Here is a 17691-nt window from a genome sequence, read left to right on the forward strand (position 1 = left end):
AAGGAGAAGGAATGAGAATTCCTCGTAGCCTTTTCCCCTTCCAGCTCCATCCCTCGTTTGCTGTCGTTCCCATGCTCCCAGCCCTCGGCCCATCCCAGTTTTCCAGTTGGAAGGAAGCTGGAGCTTTACCCAGCTCCTCAGAAGATCCATCTGCAGTGGAATGAGATGGATCCATTGGTGTTATCCATGACAGAATCCATTCTGGAGCTTCCCACCCCCTGAGGGGCAGGAACAAAGCACTCACCAGCTTCCTGCTCCCTCAGCTCCTCTGCCAGAGGGAAAAGAGGGAAAGGAAAAGGTGAGACCTGGATTTGCCCTTTTCCAGCCCCATTTCCCATCCCCATCCCAGGGTCTATCCCTTGGCTACTTTTCCTTGGTGTTATTTTAGGCCCCTTTGGCCCTCTGCCTTTATCCCCAAAAGTAGATGCCAAAGGATGGGAAGAGCCAAACGGAGCCACCAAATCCCCATGGATGGATGTGGGGCCGTTTGGAACCAGCTCATCCAGCTCTGCTCCAGATCCCCTTAGAGAGGAGGGGATGAAGTTAAGGAAAAGGGGAAAGGAAAGGGGAAGGAAAGAATTCCAGAGATAAAATCTTGCCAATAAAGAAGGAGCAGGAACTCTCACAGGGATTCAGGGACAGGATCAGATTCCTGGGACATTCCCCTCCGATTCCTGCCATATTCCAGGGACTATTTCCCCAAATCCATCTGTTTGTTGGCATTAGGAGCCACATCAACCACACCCCACACCCCCCCCCCCCCCAGTGCAGGATGCACACAGCAGCTTACGTATTCCTGAATCCTGGCTCTCTGCAAGAGGGAAGAGATCCCAGTTAATGCCATTATCAGCCCTTTTCCCATGGGATTTATGGCCAGGAGAACACACATACCCAGCAGCTCTGTGAGGCGCCCTGGGAGCAGAGAGACATGGACTAGGTCAAACATGGACTTTCTGATGCCAACATTATGGATTAGACACTTTATAGCGATATATTTATAATGGGATATGATTATTATCCACGTAAAAATCCATTTAGGGCACATAAAATACCGATTTAGGACATAAATCACAAGGTAGACATGGAATATGGGGAATATCTATACATTATCCACATAAATCCAATCCCAGGCACACTGGGGCAATTTGACACTGGCCAGATTGGGATCCCCCAGGAAAACCTTCATTTATGTCCCCTTTTCCCCTCCCTTTTCCTGTTTTCCTCCAAACTGAAGTCATTCGGAACATTCAAGCCCCACATTTGGGGTTTATTCTCTTGTGTTTGGGTTTCCTACAGATTTCCCACAGGGAAACCCTTTTCCCACTGTGGGTGTGGGATTTAGACCAAGTTTAGTCACGAGATCCCCCTGGAACCCTGGAGCAGGGAAAGGCACTTACGGATCTCGGCTTCATTTTCCCCTGCAAGAAAAGGAATAATGGGAATGAATCCTAAGGAACCCACAGCGCATCCCATGGCACCTCTTGGGATCCTGGAACACTTCATTCCCACCCCTATTCCTCCACAGCTCGCATTGCTCCCGAGCTCATCCCTAGGAATAGCAGTGGGATGGAGCCGGGAGCAGGGAATACTCACGGATGGTCACGTCCCGTTCCTCTACAGGGAGCAAAGGAAGAGACAGAAAAGAGCAAATGAGCTCAGCCAAAGCTTTTCCTGGAGCTGGGATCTGGTCCCTAACGCTGCTTGGAAACGGGATTGGGGGGGATGGTGATCCTGTGGTGTCATAGAATCATAGATCCTGTTATGGGATCTATCACATGAGCCTACCATAGGGTCATTACCATATAACCAAATACCCTGTTACACATCCTACCATACAATCATATATCCTATCCTATATCCTACCATATCATCCTGCTACATATCCTACCATCTCAGGCCCACCTATACATCACACCTTCATCCCAGCCTTCACACACGTCCTCCTAAACCCCATTAGAACAGGAATTCCCCCTTAAGGACCCCAGCTGGGCAGGAAAACCTGGGAAACGCAAGGAAATCTCCGTGCTGGGCCAAGGGAATTCCTTACCAAGTTCCGCCGCCTGCTGCCCTGCAAACAGAGAGAAAACCCCACAGCAAAGCATGGGTCTGGGGATGCTCCTTTTCCTTAGGGACACAATTCCAAGGGTGGATGAAAAAGGGGCACTTACGGAGCTTCCTGCTGCATTCCTCTACAAAGCAGGGGGAATGGGGGTGAGTGCACCGGGATCTGCATCATTCCCACCTAACCAAGGGTTAATGGGGAAGTGACTTACTGATGTCTGCAGTGAGTTCCCCTGGGAAAAGAGAGGGAAAACACAATGGGATTTATGGAAAAGTCTCTGGAATTCCCTAAATCCAGGTTCTGGGAACAGGGAGGTGAAACCCACCTATTTTTGTGTGCTGCTCGCCTGGAATGGAGGGAAAACAACCAGGATTTACTTCCATGCCCACCACCCTTCATTATCTTATCCCATAGTCTGGAATACCAAGTGTTTCCTGCTCTGTGTTATTCCCATTACATACGCCTTATTCCCATTTCTAGGTTTTTGGGGGGGGTTAAAACTTCCCCATCTCAGCCCCTATGATGCTGTTTCCCACCAGCTGCCAGAGGCAGAGCCGAGTGTGGGGCTTGGATTGAGGATTCCTTTGGGAAAACCACCATTTTATAGGGTTTAATATTCCCAGACCTTGGATATTTGAACCATTTCAGTGAAAGATGAATCAAGTCATTAAAATGAATGGAAGTTTAATGAGAATCAAGCACTGGACTTACCCAGCTCCTCCGTGAAGATCCCTTCAAGCAGAAACAGCGTTAGATCCCATCCGAGTTCCCAAACTCCATCATCCCAGCTCACCTCTTCCCACGGGAATTTCCCCCCTTCTATTTCCCTTTCCCTTCCCCTTGACCTTTGGATTCTGACTTCCCAAATGAAGGAATTCCAGGATCCCTGCAATGATGGGAGGCATCAGCCCCGGAGCAGGGAATGCCACTTACTGATCGTCGCCTCACATTTGGCTAAGACAAAGATAAGGAACGAGATTCCCATCAGTTTTCCAGGTCCGTTTTCCCCTTTTCCCCTCTTTCTCAGGCGGGTTAGTTACTCACTGAGCTCTGCAGTGAGCTTCCCTGGAAAGGGGTGGAGAGGAGGGTACTGAGATCAGTGTTCCCATCTCCTCTCTGGGCACAATGGGACGCAGGAATAAGAGAGTGTGGGATAAGAGTGGAAAATAGGGAAGAGGGAAGGAAGGGAAAGAGGGAATCGGGAATACAGCAGTGAGGAAAAGCACCATTCCAGCAATGCGCATTTGGGGCTGATGGAAGGCTTGGGATGCAGAAATACCGGGAAACTGAGGAAAAGTGGTGCCCAGGAGAGGAGATCCTTGGGACCAGGCTGAGGAGAAGCCACCCAGGACCCAGGTTGAACCCAAAAGCACTTACGAAGCCTTGAATCCCGGTCTCCTGCATGGAAAAGGAGGGAAAAGGCTCAAGTCCAGCATTTTGGGGGTGGTTTGTCCCTCTTCCCAAAGGACAAAGGCCAGGAGGTGGGAGCAGCGTTCCTCCCATGTCATTCCATACAATCCATGCTGGGAATGGGAGGCTGAACCACACTTACCCAGCAGAGCAGTGAGGCGCCCTTTGGGACCAGAGGCAAAAAAGAGGCATCAGATGGAGCAAAGGGACCCAAAACGGACGTTTCCAAGCCCAAAAAGCCAGATTTGGGGATGGAAAAAGCACTCACGGACTTCAGCGGCGAGTTTGGCTGGGGAGGGAAAGGATATTCCTGGTTATCTGGGGGGGATTTAGGGAAAAGCCAGAGCTTAGGCTGAGATTTGCTGGGAAATGTTCCCATTTAGTACTTTTCCCACTCAGATTTGCCCCAAATCTGGGTTTTTCACCTCAAAACCACATGAATGACACTCACTGGTTTTCCGATCGCGTTCCTCTGGGAAGCAAAGGAGGGGGGGAAAAGGCAGGAAAATGGTTAATAAGTGATTTCCTTCCCCATTCCTGGCATCGCTGGAGTGCTCAGGTTGGGAATGCCACTATTCCCACCCCCAGCATCACCTTGAGCTGAGGGTTATACCCTGGAATTACGCGGTGTGGATGTTATTCCATCCAGAAACCCTCTTCCATGTTTCCAGCAGGATTTCCCCCTCTGCTCCTGTTTTCCCACCCGTCTGAGGAGGAATTCCACTTACTGATCTTGGCATCACATTCACCTAAAAGAGCCAAGAAAGGATCAATCACTGCAGAGACACCAACAGCTCTTCCCAGCCCCATTCCCGGGGGTTGGAACATCCTAAAAGGAGCTTTGGAAAGGGAGGAATCCCCCTTTAAGCCACTTATTCTCCCCCAAATCCCACAGAACACTCCCTTTTCCCAGGTTTTCCCATCTCCAGCACTTTGGAAGGAGAACTTGAGGAACATGCATCCTTCTTACCCAGCTCTGCTGTGAGTTTGCCTGGAATCAGAGGAAATAAAGGAATATTAGCCTTAAAAAACCACCTTGGTTTCCCTACAGATGTGCCAATGGCTTTCCCAAGGGAAAAGTTGCATTATGACTGCCTCATGCTGATGGGAATGAGCCCGAGGAGGCTTTGGGATATGGGGAAAGAACCATCCCTGTATTGATGGAAACAGGGATGAGCTATGGGAAGCTGAGGCTGATCGGAGCAGCCCAAACCCCACTTCTGCAATGGGACAATCCCAAACCCTCCCATATATCCCCCAGATCCTTTCGGAATCAGGTCCAGAGCACACGGGGTGATCCAGGCTTTGATTCCCACCAGGAATGAGAAGTGGAACTTACTGATTCTCCTGTCCCGTTCCTCTGAAAGGGAAAACACCCCAGGTCAGGGAATGCTCCATCACCCCCTCCCCCATCATCCTCCATCCCAAATCCTGGAATAATGTGGAATTCCACCGTTCTGGAGAGCAGGTTGAGGTTATTTGTAGCCCAGATGGGAGGAAGGAGCATTTGAGGAGGGAATAACCACCCCTTCCCTAAACATCCCAATGGAGCAAAGGCAAGAGGAGGGGAAGCACTCACCCAGCTCGGAGGTCAGGCTGTCTGGTTGGAAATACATGCAAAAGCAAGGAATGGTCAACAAGAGGAGAGGAAAGCCAGGATGCTCCTGCCCTATCCAGGGCTTTGGCTCGGGAATTCCCTTTGTTCTCACTATTTGGTTTGGGATGAAGGGACCTCAAAGCTCATCCAGCTCCGACCCAATGCCATGGGGACACCTTCCTCTGGAACAGGTTGCTCCAAGCTGGTCTTGAAGGGATGGAGCATCCAAACCTTCCCCATTGAACCCATCCCAGTGTCCCACCACCCTCTTCCCAATATCCACCCAACTCTTCCTTCTTCCAGGTTAAAACCAATCCCTTTGTCCTGCCCCTCCATCCCTTATCCAAAGCCCCTCTTCCGGGTTTCCTGTAGCCCTTTTAGGCACTGGAGCTGCTCTAAGGTCTCCTGGAGCCTTTGCTGCTTTTGAGGGATAACACGGAGAAACCAGGAATAAACCCCTGGCAAACCATCTGATCCCAACCCACAGGAACCTATCCAATGGGATCTGCACCAGGACTCACCAATTTCTGCTGTGAGCTCACCTGGAAGCAGGGAGATAAAGCAGGATGAAATGTTAAGGGATGATGGGAGTCTGACCCATTGGAATGCCTGGGTAAGGTGATGGGCAGAGCCCGTGTGGGTTGGGGTGTGGATGGGTCCCAGTGCTCCCATGGGATCCATCCAACAAGGAATTCCCTATGATAGGTGTCCATATGGCAAGGATAAGGATGATACGTACCAATCTCTGAGTGTGTCCCTACAATGAACCACAAGAGAAGAGAAATCTCCAGGTTATTTCCCACATTCCATGGCTGTTTTCCTCCTCCTCCAAGACACAGTCTCTGCTCCACCTGGCTTTATCCCTAATTATCCCCTAGGATTAGCTGCCCTAGGGAGGATTTACCACTAGTTCTATGCTTTGAGACCTTCCTGCCTGTTCCAGGAGGAGCGTGGTGCCAAGGGCTCCAGATTCCCAAATCCAGGAAAATGGAGTCAGTAAAGGGAAAGATAAAGGTAAAAGAGGCGCTGTAGGAAGCAGCAGCAGTGGGAAGAGCCCGGAAAGAGGAGGAAACTCACCATTTTCCGTGTCACATTCCTCTAGGAGAGAGAAACAAAGCCAGGTCAGCCCCAAGCTCCCCAAAGGGAGCTCCAGGAATGCTCGGGGATGCTGCGGGATCGCCTCTGCTCCAGGAGCATTCCCATCGGCCCAGCCCCACTCACCCAGCTCCGTGTCGCTCTCCTCTGGGGGGGACAAAGAGGAACAGGACCGGTTGGTGATGGTCAGTGGGGATGGAGCAGCACCAGGAGGGAAGCACTCACCAGGGTCCTCCTTCAGGCGCCCTGTGAGCAAAGGGGACGTGAGGGCAAGGCTCCAGCAACCGGAGCGCATCCTCAGGGATAAAGGGGCAGGAAAAGGCACTCACTGATCTTGGCATCCCATCCGTCTGGAAGAGAGGCACAGGACTGAGCTCTGGTGGCAGCGGATGGGACAAAGCAGCCCCATGCCAGCCACGAGCATCACTTCGGGTGAGACTAAAGGGTCTTAACGTCCTTTCCAACCCCTTAAATGCTGGATGGTCCCGTCCAACCCCTTCCATCTTGGAGGGTCCCTACCAACCCCTTCCATGCTGGATGGTCCCTTCCAACCCCTTCCATACTGGACGGTCCCTTCCAACTCATTCCACCTTGGAGGGTCCCTTCCAACCCAAACTGCTCCAGGATTCCTGAGCCTGGGAAGAGGGAAAACCACTCACCAAGGTCAGCGTTCCTTTTCCCTTGAAAAGAAGAAAGGGAGAGAAGGGAACGGGTTTGGGGCTGGCTCCGAGGCTCATCCCGCTGGAATTAGCACTAAGAGGAGCAGCTTAAGGAGCAAAATGAGGCGGGAGCACCCTTGGGAATGGCAAAGCGGGATTTGGGGAGCTAAAGGAACCACAAGCTCTTAAGGAATAGGTTCTTGCCTACCTGAGTCCATCATCCGGTTCACTTCCCAACTGGAACCACCTCCAACCGCTCTGCCGGCCTGTGGGGATGAAGGGAGCATCATTAGAGCATCCCTTGGGAGCACCAGTGGGTGCCGGGATGGTGGAGGGAGAGCTCCATGGAGCTGCTCTTAGACTTTGGTATTAGAATCCAAGGATGGGATTGCCATGGGAATGGTGCAGATCCCACCCTTTGCTTCTCCTCATCCGTTCACCAGAGAGGCCCAATTCCATAATGGAATTCTTCTCCCTAAACCACCCAAAGCAGGCAGAGGAATCATCGTCATTCAATTTAGTGCTTGTCATCCTAAACCTCCCCGGAGCCAGCACCCAATCCTATCAGATTCCTCTATAGGATTCCCTCTTTCTATAGGATCCCTCCTCTCACTCCTTCTGCTTCCCAGTGCCACCAGCACCAAAGGTCCCTCTTGTCCCAGGCTGCTCCAGCACCCTATCACGTTTCTCCCAGGAAGAGCCGCATGGAACAGGATATCCCAATCCCGTGCTCCCTCCGGAGCTCGTGGAAGGGAACAGGACTCACCAGGACCTGAGGGCCCTCAATGCCAGTGTGGGGCTGTCCGGGGCCGGCTCCGTGGTGGAGGCTGTGGGAAGCGGGACTGGGAGACGCCGTGTGTCTGGAATCGTGTCCCGGGCAGGACAACTGAGCCGGGCCGGATCCCATCTAATTATAGCTGCTTTAAATGCCGAGGGCGGGGGGGGGATCCCGATATGGATATCACGGGAATGGGCTCCTCTGGGGAGGGGACAGAGCAGAGGTGCATCTCCCATGGGTGCTTTAGAGGATGCAGGAGCTGCTCTGGAGCCAGGACTGTGGGGATCCAAAGGAGCTCCTGCTTGTGCAGGAATCTGCCCTATCCAAAGGGAAATCTGCCCTATCCAAAGGCGGGAGACATCGATTCCTGGTTTCCATCACCCGAAAATAGCATTTTGAGGACATTTCTCACCAGTTTGGGGTCATTTCTCACCAGTTTGGGGTCATTTCTCACCAGTTTGGGGTCATTTCTCATCATTTTTTGGATCATTTCTCATCACTTTGGGGTCCTTTTTCATCACTTTGGACCATTGTCACCACTTAGGATCATTTTTCATCACTTTGGGGTCATTTCTCCTCACTTTGGGGTCATTTCTCATCAGTTTTTGGCTTATTTTGGTGTTATTCTCCCTATTTATAGTAGGAGGTTGGAACTAGATGATCTCTAAGGTCCCCCCCAAGCCCTCTCTGTGCCATACCCCCCCCAGACCCTCTCTGTATCCCCCCATCCCCGTCCCTCCTTCCTCCTCTTCTTTCCGGACAACATGGCGGCGCGCATAGAGGCGGTGCAGTGTGATGGCGCCGCCATGTTGCCGTACGATTCCACCGCCTACTTCCGCTTCCGCCGGAAGCCTCCCCTTTCTCTCTCTCCCTCTGTTCCCGGCGGCAGGCGGGCGCGTCAGGCCGCGGCTCCGGTGGGATCCGCCGCCATCCGCCGCCATCCGCCGGTGCAGCCGCCGCAGCCGCCGCCATGACGGAGCAGATGACGCTGCGGGGCACCCTGAAGGGCCACAACGGCTGGGTGACGCAGATCGCCACCACGCCGCAGTTCCCCGACATGATCCTGTCCGCGTCCCGCGGTGAGGGCAGGGCCGGGCCGCGCCGGGGCAGGGACCCAACGGGGGGGGGGGGGGGTGTGTGTGTGTACACGGACGAGACCATCGATGGCGGGGGGGAGAACCGGTTGGAGGGGACGAGACCATCGGAATGGTGGGGGGGGTGTCAGCGCACCATTGGTCTGGTTGTCCCCCCCCCAAGCGTCTCCTGTGCCCCACATCCCGTTGGAGACCCCCCATAGAGGCAGGACCTGGTGATGGGGACAGAGCAGCAGCGACCTCACCCCCTTCCTTCCCTTGGGCACCCCATTGGGGTCACCCCCCCATTGCTTTGGGGCTAATCCCACTCCCCCCCCCCCGCGTTGTTCCCGTTATCCCAGACAAAACCATCATCATGTGGAAGCTGACGCGGGACGAGACCAACTACGGGATCCCGCAGCGCGCCCTGCGTGGGCACTCGCACTTCGTCAGCGACGTGGTCATCTCCTCCGATGGGCAGTTCGCCCTCTCGGGCTCCTGGGACGGGACCTTGCGCCTCTGGGACCTCACCACGTGAGCCCCCCATCGCGTTTGGGTGCTGGGGTTGGGGGGTGAAGCTCAAGCAAGGCACTGGTTGCATCCAAAGGAGGGGATCCTGCTCCTCTGCTGGGGTGCACTTGGGTCCTGGATCCAGTGTGCTCAGCAGCTGGAGCAGGGTGAGCAGCATCTCCAGATGGAGACGGGTTGAGGACATTGGGGCTGGAGGAGACCTCGGAGCAGCTACAAGGATGGGGAGAGGGACCTGCAGCAGGGATAGGACAAGGGGTGATGGAACTGGAACAGGGAGGTTCAGGTTGGAGATAAGGAAGCTCTTCCCTGTGAGGGCGGTGGGACACTGGAATGGGTTGAATGGAGAAATTGGGAATGCTCCATCCCTGGCAGTGTTCAAGGCCAGGCTGGATGGACTGGTGGATGAGATGGTCTAGTGTGAGGTGTCCCTGCCCATGGCAGGGGTGGGAACTTGATGATCTTGAAGCCCTTTCCAACCCAAACCATTCCATGATCCCATGAATCCCAGCGGTTGTGGCTCTTCTCAGCTCCTCTCCTGATGATTACACCTGACTCATCTCTGATCCTTTGGGATCTGAGGACACGTCCTGCAATTATGATGGGAGAGAGGCTTTGTGGGGGCTCGAGCCCCTTTTGGCTCCATTGCGGGTGCATGAGGAGAGGGTGGGGATCACCAGCACCAGCATTCCACATGGGCTGAACTCATCCCGATGCTTCCCATCCTTCCCTGCCATAGACCACTCCAGGGGGTGTTTTTCCTCCCAAACACTTCCATTCCCCCCCCTTTTTGGTGGGATTTATCCATGATTTTCCCGCTGTTCCCTGTTCTGCAGTGGCACCACCACCCGTCGCTTCGTGGGTCACACTAAGGATGTCCTGAGTGTTGCCTTCTCCTCTGACAACCGCCAGATTGTGTCGGGCTCCAGGGATAAGACCATCAAACTCTGGAATACGCTGGGGGTCTGCAAGTACACGGTGCAGGTGAGCTCCCATGTTCCATAGGGAAAGGCTTTAGGCCCCTTCCCATGGCTACGGTTGGGGATTGGGAGGGCTCTGAGGGATGAAGGAAGAGCCATGGAGCACCAGGTCTGATCCTGCAGCACCCCTGCATGGCGTGGGGGGGACTCACCTGCGTGTCCTCCCCATGATCCCAATCCCATTGCTGTTTCCCAGGATGAGAGCCACTCGGAATGGGTGTCCTGCGTTCGCTTCTCCCCCAACAGCAGCAACCCCATCATCGTGTCCTGCGGCTGGGACAAGCTGGTCAAGGTCAGTTGAGGCCTAGCAAGCCCAGGCTGGAATCTTTCCACATTCCCATAATTTGGGGGTGCAGGAGCAGCGTTTATCCCCATTTCCCCTCGTCCAGGTCTGGAATTTGGCCAACTGCAAGTTGAAGACCAACCATATCGGGCACACAGGATACCTGAACACGGTGACAGTGTCCCCTGATGGCTCCCTCTGTGCCTCGGGGGGAAAGGTACATGCAGAGCTCCGTACCCCAGGATCCCCCCCCTCCCCAGCGCTGGCTCCTCCCAGTGCTTCCCAGTTCTTCCCTGTATCCCACAGGATGGGCAGGCCATGCTGTGGGACCTCAATGAGGGTAAACACCTCTACACGCTGGATGGAGGGGACATCATCAACGCCCTCTGCTTCAGCCCCAACCGCTACTGGCTCTGCGCAGCCACCGGGCCCAGCATCAAGATCTGGGTATGTCCCTGTCCCCATCCCGATGGAATTCCTTTGGGAATTCTGCCAGGCCGAGCTGGGATGAAACACTTGATGCCATCCGAGTGCATCCATGGGGAAACCCAGAGGCTGTTTCTGAGCGCCCCTCATGCTCTACCAGGAGCTGGATGGGGAGCTCCCGGCGAGGCTCCTTCATTCCTTCCCCTTCTTCCCGCAGGATCTGGAAGGGAAAATCATCGTGGATGAGCTGAAGCAGGAGGTGATCAGCACCAGCAGTAAAGCAGAGCCACCCCAGTGCACGTCCCTGGCCTGGTCTGCTGATGGGCAGGTAAATCCATCCCCTTGTCCCTGTCCCTGCATCCCAGCCCCGGGAATGGGGACTGGGGGGGATCCTCCAAGCATGGGGACAGTTGTGCTGCTCTCCTGTGGGATTTGGGTCCTCCCTTCCCGTCTGATCCACCTCTTCCCGCTTTCCCCTCTCTCCACAGACTCTCTTTGCGGGATACACGGATAACCTGGTCCGGGTGTGGCAGGTGACCATCGGGACACGCTGAGGCCCCCCTTGGGCAATCCCAATAAACCAGCACTCGTCACTGCTTCGTGTCCAGTCCTGGCTCCTTGCTTGCATCAGAGCCCAGTCCCCGTATTCCCAGCTCCAGGTTCCCAAAAGCATTGTCCCCAGCCTCAAAGCCACCGGGGATTCAGTCCCACAGCACGGAAATGATGCGATGGAGGGGGGACATTCCGTGTCCTTCCAGCTAATGGGGGGGCTCTCGTTCCTTCCCAGACTCTGGAAAAACCAGGCAACACACACACAATTCCCAAGAAACCCCAGAATTTAGCTCGTTCCAGAGGCATTGGTGGGCTCCTCATCCCCACCAGGGGTTTTCCTTAATAAAGGGAAGGATTTAAGGTGGAATTTAGGCACTGGGTCCATGCCCATATAGCCATTCCCTATGGATCTGGGATTCAATTGCTCATTCCCAGACAGCTGAAGGGATTCAGGTGCCACATCCAGCGGGTGGCAGTGAGGCAGCACTTTTGGGCTTGACCAAATCCAGTTGGAATTAATGAGGGATCCAGTGATGGATCCATGGAAGACCTCAGCGCCAGGGCACAATTAAAGCTGGATTTGTTGGGAATTGGATCCTGGAAGCTTCCATTGGGATCTCACTGAGGCCAAGGCACAGATTTACAACCTTAATCTTTATTATTTAACATCTCATAAAACTAAATCTCCATTTAATTCCCATTTTAGCCAAAAATAGTTGGGAGTAGCTCTGGAATGCCAACAGGAACAAAACCCCACCAACAAAAAGAGGGATAATACACAACCAGAGTCTCTGAGCTGGAATCTTGGGAGCAGCTGAGACAATTGAGAGAGGAAAAGGGAGCAAAAATAAATACAGGAGCAGGAAAGTGGGATAAGTGCTGGGGAATGGGATGGTGGCCCCAAAAACAGGGAATACCGCAGGGACACCAGCCCGGGTCTGAGGGAGGTTGGAAGTGAACCCCAAAGGAATCCAGCCACCTCAGTGCAACCAGCGATAGGAGGTTGGTTCAGAATGAAGCCAAGAGCTTCATGACACGGAATCCCACCGGGATGTGATCCATTGGGAATGGGAGAGAAGAGCTCCTGGCAGCAGGAAAGACTGCCTCTGAGGTGGATCCTTCCCTAATTCCAACCCAAACCTGGCTTTGGATCCCGGGAGAAGCCGGTGGGGGAAGCAAATGGGTGCAAGACAAGTGCAATGCCAGATCCCAAACGGGGATCTGAGGGGCAGGAAAAGCAGCGCTGGATCCCAAACGGGGATCCGGGGGGCAGGAAAAGCAGCGCTGGATCCCAAACGGGGATCCGGGGGGCAGGAAAAGCAGCGCTGGATCCCAAACGGGGATCCAAGGGGCAGGAAAAGCAGCGCCAGATCCCAAACGGGGATCCAAGGGGCAGGAAAAGCAGCGCCGGATCCCAAACGGGGATCCAAGGGGCAGGAAAAGCAGCGCTGGATCCCAAACGGGGATCCAAGGGGCAGGAAAAGCAGCGCTGGATCCCAAACGGGGATCCAAGGGGCAGGAAAAGCAGCACCAGATCCCAAGGGCAGGAAAAGCGCGGGATCAGGCACAGATCTTGATGCGGGTGCCCTTGGCCAGGATGCGGAAGAAGGGGAAGATGCGCTCGCGGAAGGAGGCGTTGAAGGTGTGGATGTGGCTCATGTTCTCGGCATTGTAGAAGCAGAGCTGCCCCCTCTCATAGTCCAGGTAGACCAGGAAGCGCCGGGGCCGCTCTCCCGGCGTCAGGAACGTTTGCTCCGTGGCCGTCAGCGCCTGGAAGCGCTTCCCATTGGTACCCACGCACCAGATCTCCCTCTTGTGCTGCGCTCCCACCGGCTTCTCCTTGCGCCGCGTCGTCTCCCGGGCGGCTCCCACTGCCCAGCCCCGCCTGCCTCCCACTTCCACCTCCCAGCAGTGGCGCCCGGCGCTGAAGCCCTGCGCTCCCAGCACGCAGAATTCCCAGTCGAAGCGCTTGGGGTTGTCGGGAAGCTCCTGGCGCCGCTCGCCCAAGCGCACGCTGCGGCGGTCCAGGGACAGGCTGAGCCGCGGGTGCGCCGTGTCCGGGTCCAGCGTCACCTCCGCTGCGGGACACGGGGGAGGAAGGGGGTCAAGGGGAGCCCTCAGCCCATCCGGGATCCCAATCCCAGATCCTGGGGATGGGACGGGGTTACATCGCTTCAATCCTCCCCAGTTCCTGCCTTTTAACCCCACATTTCCTCCTTTTAACCCTCACATCTCAACTCCAGGATTGGATCCAGCAGATGGGAAGAGATGAAGGGAGAGGGCAGGAAAAGGAGGTGCTCCGTTTCCAGAGGAACCCCAACCCCATGGGGAAGGAATCCCACCATCCCTGTGGATCCAGGGGGTTTCCCAACCCGCTCACCCTGAGGGACTTTGTAGAAGACCTTCTCCATCTTCCTCATCACCACGTCCTGCAGGAAGTAGTTCCGGTATTTCTTCCCCACGTCCACAGGCACCATCTCGGGCTCCTGGAATTTCATGTTCTCACATCTTGGGAACGGGAAGGAAAAGCGGGATTGAGCACTGGGAACAGGGAAGGGAACACACACCAGGAGAGGGCAGAGATCTGGGCTACAACAGTGGCTGCTTGTCCAGCGGAGGGGATAAATGATCCCTATGGACTCTATGATCCCTTTCCCAGCTTTTCCCCTCTCCTCTATGTCCCACATCATCCCTAAATCCCATTTTCCTTCTTTTAGGAGCTCCCATCCCCACCTTCATTCCAACATCCGTATGACATCCAGGTTCCAAAGGCCATTCGCCCCACCCCAGAAAAGCCATTTAGAGCAATGGGAAGTGACTGACCTGATGAAAGTGCCTTTGATGTCCTGGGAAAGGAGGAATCCAGGTGGGAAATGAAGAGAAAGACAAAGATCATCAGGAAGGAGTGCGCCCAGAGGGGAGGAATCCCATCCATCATGGAATGGTTTGAGTTGGAAAGGAGCTTAAGATCATCCAGTTCCAACCCCTGCCATGGACAGGGATACCTCACACTAGACCACGTCACCCAAGGCTCCATCCAACCTGCCAGCGATGGAGCATTCCCAACCTCCTTGGGCATTCCAGTGTCCCACCGCCCTCACAGGGAAGAGCTTCCTCACTCCAACCTCAACCTCCCTGTTCCAGCTCCACCACCCCTTGTCCTACCCCTGCTGCAGGTCCCTCTCCCCACCCTTGTGGGCCCCCTGAAGGTCTCCACCAGCCCCCGTGTCCCCATCCCAGCTCCCTGGCACGAGTCCCCCCAGGATCCAGCTCCCTTGACCCCAAGGCAAACGGACCTGGAGCAGCTGCAGCCCCTCCTGCCGGCTCTTGTCCTCGGCCTCGGCCAGGAGGCGGCGCAGCGCCGCGCTCTGCTCCTGCAGCAGCCGCACGTTGCTGCTCTGCCGGCCCATGAGGCTCTCGTAGCGCTCCTCCAGCTGGTGCAGCAGCAGCACCTGCTCCCCGACCAGGAACTGGTGCAGCAGCTCGAAGTCCGACTCCAGCTCCTTGATCTCCAGCTTCATCTTGTCCTGAAGGGCCGGGAACGGGAGGCTCAGAGCCCAGCGGGTCAAACCCCAGCCCGTAGGGAAGCGGCTCCCACAACCCACGAGATCCCCAAGGCTGCAGCAAAGGGACTGCAACGCCTCCAAGAGCTCAGATCCATGGGGAAGAGGGGAAAAGCTTTCCGCTAATCCCACCCCTTCCACATCCTCCTGACCCCAAAGGTGCATTATTCCTCGGCTGAGGAATGGGAGCTGGACACGGAGCTTACCCTCAGCTCTGTGATCTTCTCCTCCTCGTTGGACTTCTGCTTCAGCACCAACTCCAGCTTCTTCTTCAGCGGCTCCAGGTGGCTCTGGAGCTTGTTCTGAGGGAAACCCCACACCTCAGGCTCAGGAATTCCCTGCCTTTGGTCACCCCATCCCCATCCTTCCCCTCTCCAGGGGCTGCAATTCCAAAGGGATCGGCCTGAGGGCTCCTCATGGGCAACCTCACCCCATCCCTGAGGGTGAAGCGACACCTTCGGGAGGGGCGGTGAGCGTTAAGGAAGGGTTGTGCCGAGGAGCTGCCTTCACCCCAAACCAGCCCCACTCCATCGCATCCATGCGGGACCGGCTGAGCTCACGTATTCCCTATTGGAACGGCTCCATCCAGCTTCACCTTCCCCATCCCAACCCTACCCAACCTGTTCCCAGTGACCCAACCAGCCAGGCCAGACCCACCCCATTCCCCCCCCAACCCCAGATCCCAATCCACACCTTATAATCCTGCACCACCTCCTCGAGCGGCACCACGCTGTGGTGCTTGTGGCTGCGGGACTCCCTGCACACCACGCAGATGGCTTCCTCGTCCACCTCGCAGAAGAGCTTCAGGGGCTCCTGGTGCCGCTCGCAGCGGTCGGGGGGGCCCCCCGGGGCAGCGGCGGGGCTGGGGGGCAGCAGGCGCTGCGGGTGCGGGTGCAGCTGCCGGATGATCTGCACCATGTTGGCCAGCTGCAGGTTGGGCCTGAAGCTGCGCTGGAAGAAGGTTTTCCTGCACTGGGGGCACGTGAAGGTCTGCAGGCGCTGGGGCTGCGCGGCCCCAAGGGGCGTCGGTGCCGGCTCTTCCTCCTCCTCCTCCTCCTCTTCCTCCTCCTCCTCCACGTCCTCCTCCATCACATCCTCGTCGTACTCTTCCTCCCCGAAGTACAGCTCCCCCCGGGCCCCCCCGCCCCACATCCCCTCCTCCTCCTCCGCGGGGTCCCCCCATAGCTCAGGGTCCTCCTCCTCCTCCTCGCTCCACATCTCCTCTTCCTCCTCCTCCTCCTCCTCGGCGCCATCCTCCTCCTCCTCTTCCTCCTGCTCCACATCGAGCTCTTCCTCCTCCAGCTCCTCCTCCTCCTCCTCCTGCGGGGCCGGGGCCTCCGCGTCCCCCCCGGCCCAGAGCTGCGCGATGCAGCGGCGGCAGAAGTTGTGCCCGCACCCGATGGACACGGGCTCCACGAAGTAGTCCAGGCAGATGGCGCAGATCGCCTCCTCCTGCAGCGTCTCCACCGGGTCCAGCCGCGACCCGGAGCCCGCCGCCGGGGCCGCCATAGCGAGACCGCGGCCTCCTCCTCCTCCTCACGGGCCGAGTCCTCCCGCTCGCCGCTCCCGGAAGCGCCGCTCTGGCCGCCGCCGGGGCCGCTCTGTCCCTCCTCCCGCCGCCGCCGCTGCTCCTCTCTATGGTACAACCGACAGAATCCGCCGCGGAGCTTCCGTCTTCCGCCCTTTATGGTCACGTGACAGGAAGTGTTGCTATGGCAAGGGACTCTCGCTTCCGCGTTGAGACCCCCCCACCTTACCGTAGCGGGGGGGGGGGGGTCGGCGGCTGGTTTGTCTACCCGCACAACTCTGTGCTCTTGGAGGACTGCTCCCGGAGGGTGGGCGTGGCTTCCGCCCCAGCAGCCCTCATGGCTCAGTGGGTAGAGCGCCAGACTTGTAAGGAGATACCCGCGGGTTCGAGTCCCGCCTTCGGAGACCTTAAACCTTTATAATTCACCCCAAATCGGTTTTTGCTGCCCCCGCTCTCGCCGGGCTCTGCCACTCCCCGAATCCCCCCGGCAGGACTTCCGGAGGGGCCGCACGCTCGTGGCTCCGCGGAGGTAGCTAGTGGCACATCCCGTTTCTGTAGTGTAGTGGTTATCACGTTCGCCTCACACGCGAAAGGTCCCCGGTTCGAAACCGGGCAGAAACATTCGATTTTTTTACCTCTTTTTTGTCTTATTTTTACTTTCTCACCTTCACATTCGCGTTTCAACGCCTCAAACGGCCCATCCCGCGGCGGGCAACCGGGAACGAGCGCCCCGGGGCCGTGCGGGTCTCGGTGCCGGTCCCGTCGCGATCCCCGGGGGACTGGCGGCGGCCGGAGGGTGTCGCAGTAGCAGCCCGGCTAGCTCAGTCGGTAGAGCATGAGACTCTTAATCTCAGGGTCGTGGGTTCGAGCCCCACGTTGGGCGCTTGGTTCGTTTTGCTTCTATTGGTCTTATTTTTGGCTCTACACACAGGCCGAGGGCCTCCAAGAGCATCCCAACCAAAAGCCTTTCGGGTTGGGTCCTGTCCTGGTGCCTGACCATCTTGGGGTGTCTGAAGCACTTCTCGCATGGGGTTGGGATTTTTTGGTGCTGAGGGTTTCATTCATGGACTTCCTGCAGCTTTCCAAGGGGAAAGCAAAGCTTTGATTCCTCATTTGCAACGAAACCAGCGACTTGAGCACATGTGGAGGAAGGGAAG

The 17691-nt window shown here is 56.3% G+C and overlaps 2 protein-coding genes, 2 long non-coding RNA genes and 2 other non-coding genes across 7 annotated transcripts; 3 read left to right on the forward strand and 3 right to left on the reverse strand.

The window, feature by feature from the left end:
• Positions 1–78: 78 nt before the first annotated feature.
• LOC133216012 (uncharacterized) lies at positions 79–1275 on the reverse strand. The gene is made up of 3 exons (XR_009726536.1): positions 791–1275; positions 245–522; positions 79–150 (listed from the first exon to the last, which is right to left on the reverse strand). It is a non-coding gene; the product is annotated as an uncharacterized LOC133216012 (long non-coding RNA).
• A 5353-nt stretch (positions 1276–6628) lies between these two features.
• LOC133216013 (uncharacterized) lies at positions 6629–7872 on the reverse strand. The gene is made up of 3 exons (XR_009726537.1): positions 7590–7872; positions 7032–7089; positions 6629–6844 (listed from the first exon to the last, which is right to left on the reverse strand). It is a non-coding gene; the product is annotated as an uncharacterized LOC133216013 (long non-coding RNA).
• Positions 7873–8404: 532 nt separating this feature from the next.
• On the forward strand, positions 8405–11485 carry RACK1 (receptor for activated C kinase 1). 2 transcript variants are annotated; one of them, XM_061360401.1, is made up of 9 exons: positions 8405–8409; positions 8564–8680; positions 9037–9208; positions 10039–10186; positions 10379–10474; positions 10572–10682; positions 10772–10912; positions 11109–11219; positions 11380–11485. In XM_061360401.1, the coding sequence occupies exons 2-9, from the start codon at positions 8572–8574 to the stop codon at positions 11443–11445; spliced, it is 954 nt and encodes a 317-aa protein (XP_061216385.1). In that variant the 5' UTR covers positions 8405–8409; positions 8564–8571; the 3' UTR covers positions 11446–11485. The 2 variants fall into 2 exon arrangements, with proteins under 2 accessions (XP_061216385.1, XP_061216384.1); XM_061360400.1 differs by lacking the exon at positions 8405–8409 and adding an exon at positions 8509–8532.
• A 940-nt stretch (positions 11486–12425) lies between these two features.
• Positions 12426–16549, reverse strand: TRIM41 (tripartite motif containing 41). Its single transcript, XM_061360378.1, has 6 exons — positions 15700–16549; positions 15213–15308; positions 14740–14970; positions 14267–14289; positions 13824–13951; positions 12426–13521 (listed from the first exon to the last, which is right to left on the reverse strand). Exons 1-6 carry the CDS (start codon positions 16513–16515, stop codon positions 13004–13006), a joined length of 1812 nt encoding a protein of 603 aa, XP_061216362.1. The 5' UTR covers positions 16516–16549; the 3' UTR covers positions 12426–13003.
• A 533-nt stretch (positions 16550–17082) lies between these two features.
• Positions 17083–17155, forward strand: TRNAV-CAC (transfer RNA valine (anticodon CAC)). Its single transcript has one exon. It is a non-coding gene; the product is annotated as a tRNA-Val (tRNA).
• A 189-nt stretch (positions 17156–17344) lies between these two features.
• On the forward strand, positions 17345–17417 carry TRNAK-CUU (transfer RNA lysine (anticodon CUU)). Its single transcript has one exon. It is a non-coding gene; the product is annotated as a tRNA-Lys (tRNA).
• The last annotated feature ends 274 nt before the right edge of the window (positions 17418–17691 follow it).

Source organism: Neopsephotus bourkii, unplaced genomic scaffold (assembly GCF_033783945.1).
Source record: "Neopsephotus bourkii isolate Nb327-2 ecotype Australia unplaced genomic scaffold, CSIRO-AGI_Nbou_v1 NB_1025, whole genome shotgun sequence".
Lineage (NCBI taxonomy): Eukaryota > Metazoa > Chordata > Aves > Psittaciformes > Psittacidae > Neopsephotus > Neopsephotus bourkii.

What these genes read in the sequence shown, in the direction of transcription:
- RACK1 (XM_061360401.1), top strand. Translation starts at nt 8,572, where the DNA reads ATGACGGAGCAGATGACGCTGCGGGGCACCCTGAAGGGCCACAACGGC. An exon ending in CGCCTCTGGGACCTCACCAC is followed by an intron (nt 9,209 to 10,038) that starts GTGAGCCCCCCA and finishes CCTGTTCTGCAG; the next exon opens with TGGCACCACCACCCGTCGCT. An exon ending in TCTGCAAGTACACGGTGCAG is followed by an intron (nt 10,187 to 10,378) that starts GTGAGCTCCCAT and finishes GCTGTTTCCCAG; the next exon opens with GATGAGAGCCACTCGGAATG.
- TRIM41 (XM_061360378.1), bottom strand. Translation starts at nt 16,515, where the DNA reads ATGGCGGCCCCGGCGGCGGGCTCCGGGTCGCGGCTGGACCCGGTGGAG. An exon ending in AGAAGATCACAGAGCTGAGG is followed by an intron (nt 14,971 to 15,212) that starts GTAAGCTCCGTG and finishes CCGGCCCTTCAG; the next exon opens with GACAAGATGAAGCTGGAGAT. An exon ending in AGGGGCTGCAGCTGCTCCAG is followed by an intron (nt 14,290 to 14,739) that starts GTCCGTTTGCCT and finishes CTCCTTTCCCAG; the next exon opens with GACATCAAAGGCACTTTCAT.